The sequence below is a fragment of the Gavialis gangeticus genome, unplaced genomic scaffold (genome assembly GCF_001723915.1).
Source record: "Gavialis gangeticus isolate Ggan-Ray unplaced genomic scaffold, GavGan_comp1, whole genome shotgun sequence".
Taxonomy (NCBI): Eukaryota; Metazoa; Chordata; order Crocodylia; family Gavialidae; genus Gavialis; species Gavialis gangeticus.
The window spans coordinates 6,688,098-6,700,597 of record NW_017729005.1 but is presented as its reverse complement, the minus strand read 5'-3'; the positions used below and the strand labels follow the sequence as shown (position 1 = coordinate 6,700,597).

The following is a 12,500-nucleotide window of genomic DNA, read 5'->3' as shown; positions in this document are numbered from 1 at the left end:
TTACATTTTTGCACTTACAAAGAAGGATTCAGCAGCGTAGAAAGTAGTAACAAAAAACCCTTTTCGGGGTAGACAGTGATCATCGTTATTGATCCTACTTATAAGAGCATCTACTTAAACCAGGCTTTTATTTTATCCATTTCTTGAAAATGCTGCTATGTGCTTCTTGAATTTTACAGCAGAATATGTCAACAAATATAAATGCAGATACTTTTTAATATATTTCTGAAAAATTATCTTTAGCATATTGATAAAAGTGTCAATACAAAAAAATATTGGGCACAGAATTTTGAAATGTTATGTGTTGGGAGAATGAAGAAAGCCAAGTGGCTAAATATTCAATGTTTATAAAAAGTGAACTGTTATTAAATGAACAGTTTTCTTTTAACAGGGGATTTTTGTTATCTTCATTTTAGTGGCATTGCAAGTAACAGGTTGTTGACTACAGATTTACATTACTCTGAGGGTACATGTGTATTAATATATAAAAGTGTAAACTACTAAGATTTTGTTTGTTTACATACTGCTCAAAAACCCATAGCAAACAAAAAAGTTAATTTAAAGAAGAAAGAGGAAATTGTACTAAGTAATATAAAGTAATGACAAAGAACAAAAGAAGTAGGAAATGGGATTTTTTTTAATCTTACATTTACATCAAGTGCAAATAGGAGATAAAAATGATATTTTGCTCTATTTGTTACTTGCAAATGTTCTTTTATATAAAAGGGTTTTTAGGTACAGAGAGGTTAGATTATAAAGGGTAAATCTCAGCAAAAATCAATTAAAGAAGAATTCTGAATCTGGAAGTGGGGAATCAGAATATAATTATAAATCACATCTATTTCAAAATTAAACTGAAATATTGCTTAGTCGCAACAAAAACTAGAGAAAACACTGGTAAGACTTTCTTCTTGAAATTAAAACAATATTTAATATAGTGCTAAAATTACTAACTCAAAGTTGTAAACAAAGACAATTACAAATTTTATATTAAATTTCACAAAATTAGGACAATTTCCTAAAATACTTGCTTACAGTATTTTGGAATATACTAAGCAAACACTGAAACAGAAAATATTCTTCATTAACATTTAACATGAAAAATTTCACTAATATATTGTATACCAACAACTTTGAAAAGAACAACATTCTTCATTAACTTCCACAAAGAGCAGGAAGAAAATAATGGAACGGATTTTATAGTATAGAAATGTATTGAGTGAGATAAAAGCTAATAACATACAGTTATTACAAATCCAAGTATTACTGATACACAGGTTGCTTTGAAAACTTTAATACACAAAAGAGAAGCTCCCTGAATTAAAAATAGCTTCAGGATTCCTCCACCTCTTAAATTTGTTGTAATATTAGATACGTATTTAGATTACAAGTTAGCAGAGTACACAGTGTAAAGTGCATTAAATGATCTAGCTAAATGTTAAAAAACAAAACAGCCCCCCAAACACACACATACACGAGCGAGAAGTGTAGTAAAGAAAATAAAAAGTTATCTAATTCCCTTTCCAAGGTACATTATTCCAGTTTTTGCATATCACATTATTTTTCACTATTTGCTAAATACCTCAAATTTGCTAAATACAAAGTCTATTGATGAGGTAAAAGAAACAAGAAAAAGTTAAATCAAAGTCACCAATTAGCAATAACAGCTTTCTTCTAGTTAGTTTGTAGTGATAACTTGTTGCTTTAATTAAATGTTATCACCGCATGAAAATACTCTTCTGCACCCAAGCAGAGATGGTGACTAGATACATTTGTGCAATTCAGTAAAACTGGTCTAAAAGAAACTTAGATATCTATCTTTTAAAAGTGCTACCATCAACAGAAAACAGTGGTTCAAAGTAGTTACCTAAGTGATGTTATCCTTAGGCTATTAAAACACACATTCTGAAATTTCACAGATTCCCAGCTGGATACTTTAAGAACAGGCCCACACATGTCTACACTAACTTTTATTAGTTGACCATTTAATAACATTTATTTTTTCTCTTTAATGCACAGGGTAAAAATATCTCTTCCCTGATACTAGCCAAAGTATCCTTCAGAGGCAAAAATCTATATTGGGCCTGAACCTGAAGCCCTTTAGTAAATGAGAGTTTTGCCATTATTTCATTGGGAACAGAATCAAAACCAGTGGCTTCTTTTCAGTAGCAGTTAAGAAACATAAAATATAAATACACCAAAACATTGAAACAAGTTCTACTTGTTAGGGTGACAGACTTAGGGTGACACCTCTCTATTACTGTGAACATATAGAGCACAGCAGATACTTAGTTAAAAAAAAAATGTTTGTGGTTAACAAGTGTTCAGCCCTGCCTTTCATTTGTGAAAAAAAAATCAATGTTCCAATGCATTTACTATAGTAAAGGTGAAATCAGTGGTTCTAGATATTCCAGTTTGTACCCAAAGTCTTCACAGAGGTCTGCATTTGTACTGTTATAATTATGTGATTATCAACTTACTGGAGAGATGACTGCACTTCCTTTAAAACATTAAATACAGAACCTTCACTAATAGTTTGAAACAGCGCCCTAAAAGCTAACCACCTAGGGCAAAATCCTGACCCCAGAGAAGCCAATGGGAAATTCTGCCATTGACTTCAATGGTAACAAAATTTCACCCGTGACTTTTACTGGGAGTGAACCTTCATAACTCCCACCATCTTTCATGTGAACTGAGGGTGTCAAACACCCCTGAAAATCATGTCACTGTTATTCACATGCCTGACTTAAGTGACTGTGCTTGAAACTTTTGGCCTCTAGTTCTTGTGCATGATAAAAGCAAGTTTTCCATGCACTGCAGCAAGACTAGAGGAAGATACTATCCATCTCAAATTGTCAGCAGCGTATCCCTTGTACAGTTATTGTTCGCTTATGTTGCCATGCTACCTTAAAAAGTTAATGCCATGTGGCATATATAATTTCATCAATGTCAAATGACTGTTCGAAGTGAAACATCTCTGATATAAACTGCAAAAGGTGCTTTGAGTATATTTAATTTGACATACTTAACTTTTAAGTAAATAAAATAGAATTATTTTTAAGATCTAAAACATATAATCAAGGGAAGTATTTTATCAGCCATATTTTGCCACAAAGCATCACTATCCTAATATTGGTTGAGATTCTAATGGCTGTATACATTTAAATATGATAAGTAATATGCAACTCTGATAAAAAAAAACAACCAATGAACATTATCACAGTATGTTAAAAAACCTGAGAAAGAACAGTTATCTTTTTAGGTACATGTTATTGCAAAATGTGTTTACATAAATACATGTAGATGTAGCTAGCAAATGTAATATGAGCCATTCTGTCTGTACTTAGGATGGCAATATACAAATGATTTTTCAGGATTCTTCAGAAGCTGGGCTTGCTTTGCATCCATGTGAAATGCTGTCATCACTACTGTGTCCAAGCCCCGAGGATGAACTGCAGAAAAGGGGAAAGAAAAAAAAATAAAAAGAGGAAATTGGTTTTCACAACACACTCAAAGCCTGAGTAACAGAGGAGAACTTTAATTATCTCCAGTCACAAAGAGAGACAGGAAATTTGGACTTTTAATTAGCCATTTGGAGTGCAGTTGGATATTTTTTTAGCAAGATAATTTAAACGCGAATAATTCAAGTCTGACTAAATGAAATTCACATAATCAGAATGCAGATAATTGAATTTCTACTGCATTCATTAATTCAGTGTGGAGGTGTGTGTGAAGACTTCTATGATGAGCTGTCACAGCTCAATAAAATCTCAGTCAATTAATTTTTTCATTATCTTAATATTACATCAACAAAAAAAGTGAAGCGTGTGTATATGCATGTGTGTATATATATATATAAAATTTCAGAATGTAAGAAAGTAAGGAAGTAACCTCTCTGAATCTGAATCTGCATCAATTTTTCCTTTTTTCCTCTCTCCATCTTCAATAGGAAAACGTCGATGTAGAGAGGCAAACTTAAGAATCGCATCAGCCACAGAATATTTTGTCTGTCCAGATACACAAGCCTCAATATCTTCTGGGCTTAGCTGAGTCTGTAAGAAGAGGTGAAGCCTACTATCCGAAAGCAATAAGGCATTTTGTAGGATCCTTTAAAGAGAAAAACACATAAATGTATATATTATATTCAACTGTTTTACCAGAACAATCTCTCAATGTTGTCATATTTTCAAATGCTTTAAATTAATCCCAAGTCGGTACTGGACATACTAAAATGACTGGGTATATGCTACTTTCTTACTGTATTATTTGGAATTTTAGGTGAGTAAAAACATGAAGCAAATAATTAAAAACATCTGTTATATGAATAACTTCAAGGACATTTCTTCCATTTAACGATCTGTTATTACCATTTGGATCAATTAATGCTTTTAAAGGAGTGTGAAAGCATATACACTTTGGAAATGTTGGTGTCTACTCAAGAACTTTCTATATTTTGAAAATATTAAAATGCTCTAAATTCACCCATTTCTTTTGAGGGAGTTGAAGAAGATGGAGTAGTTTGGAAATGTCTGTACTTTGAAATACCTATGAGTAGTAGAATATTTTTGAATCTCAGCCAATGTATTTTACACTTCTACAAATTTTTGTATAAAAGTAGAATAAAAATGCCATTGAGCCACATTGACAAATGTGATGTTAAAAAGTTTTCATGAAGCTCAGACAAAACCCCTCATCTTAGCCCTTATATTTATAAAAATAAGTGGTCAAATACATTCAGCATAAACTATTTTAGTTCATGAATAGTGTGTAATCAGAGTACAACATTCAAGAAATATGGAAAGTCAGAGTCAGTTTACTCCACAAGGACTGAAATCTGAGCATCATTGTTGCTACTCTGAATATGCAGTACTACTGCAATATTTTAAGAAAGAAGGGAACCGTACAATATGCCTAATCTAACATGATTAGCAGGAGACAATAAGGGCCAGATCCTGTCAAATGTTTTGAGTGTGTATAACTTTACTGATGTGACTACTCCTATTGAATCTAATGGAAATGCTCAACATTAGCAAAACATTTATTTTGCTAATGATTAATGTTAATAAATACAAAAATTACTAAAATGTTTCAAAGCAAGATTAAGATATTAGGGGACATTTTCCTACTTACTAATATTTAGATTACCTTTATTTATTAATATGCTTCCCTTTAATTATTAGATTTACCACTGTACAATGGGATACAAGCGATAACATTAACATAAGCATGGATGAAGACCAAAAAAGCCCCAAACCAAGTGTATTATAAAAATTCTCCAATTAAAATAAAATTATTGTAGACTGGTTATTCATATTTCACAAGACTAGACACACGCTTGAACTGCAACATTTTAAGATATAAGTAGACTGAAAACTATTGTCTATTATAGAAAACATTCCAACAGTATTTAATGTAAAAAGGTGTAAAAGATTTCTGGCTTTCAGTTAAAGCCTATAAAATTGCAAAGCAAAATACATGAGCAGAAACATAATTGTAAATTTGGGATATAACTTTATGTGTAGTAAGTGCTTATACACATACACAAAATAATTCGACTTAAACATTTGCAGTGATGAAAATGTGGCCATAATTTTCTCCTATACTTGACGTGAGATTCTATTTAAGATGGTAGAGTTCTAATAGTGACTAGCTTTAGCTATGTGCTAAGACAAAATCATTTTAAAAACTCTGGTAAAAGCCAGCTTTTTACTCCTATAAACCCCTCCTAGTTTACTTAAAAATAACCACCAATCATAATTTATCTTCTTAACATTTATGCCTACAACATATTAATGCACAATACATTTAAAATAACTTCCCAGTGTCCCCAAAGAAGCCATGCAGTAGCATGCAACAACACAGAACTTAAACCCACACCTCCTTTTTTCTCAACAACAGCAGCTTCATGAATACAGTTTGAAAAGCCATCATTCACGGGCCACAGAAAAGGGATTTCAGCACAGACTCTTGGTAAACGTAAAATCCCAAACAAGAAATAAGACAAACATCATGACAAAAAGAAAAAGAATCATACCACACAATAAATCCAGTTTTTCAGTGTAAGCACTTGTAGGAGTAAACTCATTCTTTTTTCCCTTTAAATAAATCTTAGTTTGCTTTCCAGATTTACAAATGTGACCATGAAGAAATTCACATTTTTGCAGGTTTGACTTCTGCATTTCATATTCAGAGAAGTATCATAAAAGCTGGCCTACTAAATTCACTGTACACTGGTTTTAGTTTCCCTGCAGATTTTCTTGTTCTGTACCTTCAGTAGTTTCCTGCCACTCAGCTAACACACAAGTAACTAACTGCTCATGAGATTACACTATACTTACAGCTTTGTTGCTGTTTGAAATGTATTTTATTTTCTTTATAAAATAATGGGTAATCTTTAAAATTGATTTTAGATGGTTTGAGGCATTACACCACAGAAGTAATGAGCACTAATGTCAATGATATTGGACACAAATTCATTTTAGCTTTATTTCATGTCCAGTGCAATTCTACTAAACCTTGAACTGCTGAAGCACTGTTATTAACTTGCTGGTAACCTAACACATGGGAACAGCAAACAAAAGTGATAAGAGTACAGGTTGATCAGGACCTCAAGGCTACTGTCCTTTTTCTGCACCTATAATTCAATTTCCAATTTTACTTTACATTGGACTCATTATTTCACAGTAATTTTCTTTTCTGCTTAATAGTGCCACCTGGAGGTTAAACAAGTGAAGAGAGACTGAAAGGAAGAATTAGAGAGAAAGATGTCCGTTAAACTAATCTGAGATAGTACATCTCTGAGGGGCAAAAAACATTTATATGCTTTGCAAAGCTGGCTTGTAAGCAGATATATGAGCACTCTTCACATAGTTTATGCCCTTGAAACTTCTCTTCTACCCTTTAATTAAGGGATAACAACTTTTGCCTTTTTTATTCTGCTACCAGCAAGTTACATTGCTTGAAGGATGTAATTAAAAAGCAATCAAAATGAAAAATAAACTGTATGTGCGATTAATTTCTAGCCTCATGTTTTCATGTTCAAAATATTCTCTCCTCTGAAAAGGTACATGCATGCTTTCTCATCAGAAGTTATTGCTATCATTAAATATTAATAATATGGTAGTACTCAGAGCTGTGGCTCTGCTGTGCTAGGCACTGTACAAATAAATACAAAGTGATTGCTCCAAACATTTTACAATCTAAAAGGCAAGACATGACATGCAGAAAAAACAAAAAAGAAGGTGGAAGGGCATGGGGGAGGCAAAATATGATAACACCAAATAAGGGTGTTTTAGCAGAGACTAAAAATAATAATAATGACTAGACAGATTTAAAAAACAAGATTTTTCCTTTGCATCTCTAGAGCAGAACTGGAATCCCTAACCTACAAATATTTATTCATGCAAGTAGTCATTCTTCCCACAATAAAATCTCACTTATGCCATGCATCAGTTCACTTACATAAGGAATACCTACATGAGTACTGGTTTGCTGGGTCAGGCCCTAGATTTGAATCTGAGACAATCAAACCTTTTTTATTTGTGGTTATGAGAATCTTTATAAGCAGTTTCAGTAAATATTTTTGATATCTAGATGTCTGCAGAAAGAGAACATGAAATAGCAACAAAAGTAGGTAGCTTTAAGACGCGCTGTAGGATATAATAGGAATATGCCCTCTCCCCCAGTTAAAACAAGAACATTTACAAAAGACAAAAACATATGTTTTGTCTTATTTGGACAGAGGCCAAAATCTGGTTTTCTTCAACATGATTTTATTAGATATATTATATACAGTTCTGCTGCAGGAGAATAACATATGGCTGAACAGTACAACTTAATCCTAACTAAAGATTTCCTGTATCTACTGTAACCTAATACAATGACAGATGCACACTTCTATGCGTGTGGAAGGTTAACACTCTGATTTCGTTTTCAACAAATTTACTCTGCCTATTTACATCATATCATGGGAGAGAGAAAAAATAAAATATTCCAGAAACAACTGATCACAGCCTGTGTTCTGGTGCCCCCTATCGAACATTCACTCAAGATTCAAATACAGAAAGGGGAAAACAGCCCAGTGTAAACGAAATTCAGTTGCCACCCCTTAAAAATAGAGTGAATCTTGTCCTACTTTTTTTAAAAAAAAGAAGATGTTACTGAAACAAGCAAGTTAGAATGTAGCAGGCAAAAGGCAAGAATTTGAGAGAGAATTTAACTAAAAAATAGTAAACAGAAATGAAGGGTTAGACACCACACTACACCACATGACATTCCATATTCAAGTATGAACTACTTTGAACTACTCTATTCACAAGTCCTCTAATACAAAGATAGAGCCTGATTCTGCATCTGTCACTTATCCTAGTAAATCTTATATGATTAGACTGATCAAAGCCAATCAGTTCAATCCACTCATGCTCAGAATCTCGTGTGACCACATACCAATTCAGAGTGCAAAGCACTACAAACACAATGGCAATGTTTTACACCCACTCGGCACTACTGAAAATGATTAGGTGCAAGGCAACATTGTGTCTGGCCCAATGAAGTTATTCACAATTTTTACACATACATGGTAAGGAGATGAAAGCAGGACTCAATTTGGGAAATCAGCACTGGACTGAATCTTTAAATCAGTTTGCTTGTTAATTTTGTCATAAACTGTCGTAGTAAGCATGTAATGGCTAACTGAAATATTAAGCATCAGTAGTCACACTAATGGGTATTAGCAGTAGATACTTACACTCTCTTCTTAAGCCAAACTTTTCTGAGAAAATGCCTTCAATTATAGTCACTAAAGGCTGTAGCTGTAATGATATAATTGTCTGCAACTTAAATTTAACTGGTTTGGGGAACTAAATGTACGGTTAAAATAAACAAGCATGCAAATCCTTGTTCTAAGAAGGTTTTTGACCTCCACATTAAATTTTGTGCAGAAAAATTATGAGGGAGAAGAGGATTTATAAAATTTAGTGTTGACACATTTCTTGATCTTTTTCTCTCCATTTTAACACGCTTCTTGAATTAATTTAAAGAAACATTCATAAGCATGAAAAAACAGCGTCTTCAGGAAAGTTTCCAAGTGGAAATGTAGTTTTCCTTATTCCAAGAAAGGAATTGTAACCAAACTGATACATGGCTAATACAAGTACAGTTTTGAAACATTAAATTCAAAACTAAATTACGCAAGTGACAAGAACTGAGTTTTACTGTTCTTTGATAATTCAAAGTGATAATTATCTGTAAGACAAGTATATTTTTTGCTACGAATATATGATGAAATCAGATTAATCTAACCAGAGGTGTCAAAGATATGGCCTATGGGCTGGATCTTGCCCGTCCAGCCCAGGCTGCTGCATATGGGTCTAGACTGGCTTTCCCTGCATGCAGCATGCACCGTCTCTGAGTGAGTTTGATACCCTGATCTAAACCCAAATAAAAACGAATACACTATTATGCTTTATTTTGTTTGAAATTGAAAGCCAAACCCTTGCCTCGGTTTATACAGTAATAAGAAACACAGATGCCCTGCATGGCAGGGCCAGGCAACTCACGCAAATGAGCTTCTTTTCCTCCCCCTACTTCCAGCACAAGTGCTCTGCTCTCTCTCTCTTCTGCTAGTGCTGTGGGATTTGCTCAAGTAGCCTCCTCACAAAAAGAGGTGGATGGAGAAGACAAACAGAAAAGATGCAGAGGTGGGGAAGCTGAGATTTTCAAAAGCACCTGATGAGATTTTCAGGAGCCCTTGACACTGGGGAGTCTAATACTCATTGAAAGTTAATGGAGACTTCTGCTTCAATTGAATTTGGAAGTATATCAAAATATTACAATAGACCAATAAGGGATTGAGGGGTTCTGGATTTTGAGGGGGTCCTTCTATTTCTCTGTCTATGACCCAGGTTCCTCAGCCTGATTGACAATGTGGGTTTGGATCCCTATTCTGTCCACTCCCATAAGCTAATGCCAGGACAGTGTGTTGTTCTGCCTGGAAGAAATCTATCCTCATTCTGGCTAACTGTTCACTTTTATTGTTTTGGATTTTAAAGCCCCTGTCAGTTTCTTCTAGACTGACTGCACCTAATCCTGGATAACAGGGAATCCCTGCTCCTCAGGTCATCCATGGTACCAGACTGTTGCATGAGAAATGATGAGGGATGGATGCCTGCCTAAGTTCTACCTTACTGTTTCCTAGGAGGTTCTTTCCCCCTCAGGGCTACATGGCCTGTCCAACCCCTGGAGCTGCTGAAGAACCAGTGCTGTAGAAAGTGTTGGGCACAGAATTTCAATCCACAGAATAAAATGATGCCAAATGCTTAAAAAATAGGCAAAGGAATTAGAAAGGTCTCAGATTAACCACACTTCATCTCTAACAGTCACAGTGTTTCTCATAGTGCAAAGTCAGCAGTGACTTCACACTGGTATTATGCAATTTAACACATTTGTCAGCAAGTCACATAAAATGCAACCTCAGGGAAAGATTTAATAACCCTTGGTTCCAAGAAAAGGAACCACCCCCTCAAGCTCACAGATAAAGGTGAACTAGGTTGCTGAACTAAGAGAACATTTCTAGGAGCAGAAACATGCCTGACATTCCAGCCAGCAGAGGGCAATAAGAGTGCACACAGACACCAAACCAACTCACCAGAACATAACCCTCCAAGCATTACCCAGAGCTGAGAAACGGGTGCTACATTTCATGCAGCATCCAAGAGCAAACATTCAAACTGCTACATCAAAGAGCAAATCCATCTTCTAAAACTTTGGTGTACAATACTCATCTTAATATTCTTGGGGTAATGGTATGGGGTTGAAATACTCAGCATGCTGTCATTTTCCATTCTCACAATATCCAGTTAACCTCAAGGTGTTCAAAAAGCTGGGAAGTCAACCTCTTTTAAGGGAAACCTCTCTCTCTCTTACACCTGCACACTTGTGGAGGCACAACCCCTAGATAGAAATCATTTTTCCTGTAATAAAATTCAGAGGCCCAATGGTGTTCAGCACCATTTCTCAACATTTCATTTTAAAAAATGACAGCGTGCTTCTGGAAACACAATACTCCACAGTGTGGCACAGAAAAGAGTGGAGAACTCAAACATGGGTGCGTCAGTGCCCACAAACTTTGTCCTGACTTTCAGTGTTCCCAGATCTGGAGCTGTCTGAATGTTAAGCCCACCAAATGTGGTGGGATTAGTGTACTCGAGCCACACTCTGTCAGCTGACCTTGCTGCCAAGAACTGCTACACACAACTCTATGCAGGAGCAGACATGACTTTTGCTAAAATGTAGTTAAAAGGGGTTACTGCTCCCTGCCCTCCTCAATTATTAAACATACTAACACAGATCTCCCTCAGCCCATCCCAAACCAATAGCAAAGGATTAAGCACAAAGTTATACAGCACATTGACCAGAGAACCATCAGACATGTCTACATGTGCATTAATGCACTGTAGTTACTGCACGCTGAGTTTAGTACCTATAATAACAGGCACTAACTAAATGTCCAGTAACTGGCACTACTCCACAGGAGTGTTGGTGCATGCCTTTTTAGTGACACCAATGCTCAGTATACTAATTCTGCTGCACAATAGCTTTTTACCACAATGACTAATGCGCAGTAGAATTAATCTACTGATCATTTAGCATCTCGTGTAGATATACCCAGCATGACTGCACTCAGGTGCCACAAAGCACAGTAAATTTTTAAAAATTTCCCATCTTTTTATTACTGATAAAGCTACAGTGCTGGTACATGTTGAAATCAACAGAAGGCTAGGATTCCAACCCCCTTGGCTTCTAATCATGCTCAGAGGAAATACTGTATACACAAAACAATGGTTAATAAAAACAGGAAGCTGGTCACAGCCTGATTTCAGCAATGGTTCCATCACTACAACCACAAATGCATCAGTCATCGCACTAGCAGAAAATATTAAGAACTGTAAAAAAGTAAACAGATAACTATGCTACAAGCATTCCTGCTGGCAAAAAGAAGTTTCTAACATGGTTTAAGAAAGGTGGTTGACCATGGTAGTCTGAAATCAGGCAGAAGGTAGGGCAGAGTTTCAGAGGCATGAGCAGGCCTTTAACCTGTCCTTTTGAGTTCAGCTAAGAATTAGCAGTTCATGTTTCACTGAACCTCCTTAAAACCATGTTAGGCATAAAGTAGGGCAGGGTAGTACCTTATGGCTCCAACAGAAGTTCAGGGAGCCTCCTCTTATGTGCTGGAAATCCAACATGTCAGAGCAGACTCGACTAACTGAGTCTGCTGGAGCACAGAAATTGATGTGCTGCAGCAGCCTTCCGTCTCACATGCATCAGCATCCCTGTGCTGAAAAAATGGCAGCGGGGTGCTCTGAAATAAAACACGTTCAATGAGCTTTAGTTCAGAGCACCCCGCTACCATGCAAATTGCACAGCTTCAACTGAGGGGACTTAACCCTCTAACACTAAGTAAACAATTAGGACACTCTATTTGGTGCTAGAAGAATTAGGTT

The 12,500-nt window shown here is 35.4% G+C and overlaps 1 protein-coding gene and 1 long non-coding RNA gene across 2 annotated transcripts in view; one reads left to right on the top strand and one right to left on the bottom strand.

Annotated features, from left to right (window-relative positions):
• Positions 1 to 4,120, top strand: part of LOC109291572 — a 5,275-nt gene extending 1,155 nt beyond the window's left edge. Inside the window, exon 2 of the long non-coding RNA XR_002095890.1 lies at positions 3,950 to 4,120. This is a non-coding gene — a long non-coding RNA (uncharacterized LOC109291572). The remainder of the gene's footprint in view (positions 1 to 3,949) is intronic.
• SNX10 (sorting nexin 10) overlaps positions 899 to 12,500 on the bottom strand; it is a 79,833-nt gene continuing 68,231 nt past the window's right edge. Inside the window, exons 6-7 of the mRNA XM_019508619.1 lie at positions 3,892 to 4,107; positions 899 to 3,452 (exon numbers count right to left, since the gene is read on the bottom strand). Coding sequence (XP_019364164.1) covers positions 3,371 to 3,452; positions 3,892 to 4,107 — 298 coding nt within the window. The 3' untranslated portion in view covers positions 899 to 3,370. The remainder of the gene's footprint in view (positions 3,453 to 3,891; positions 4,108 to 12,500) is intronic.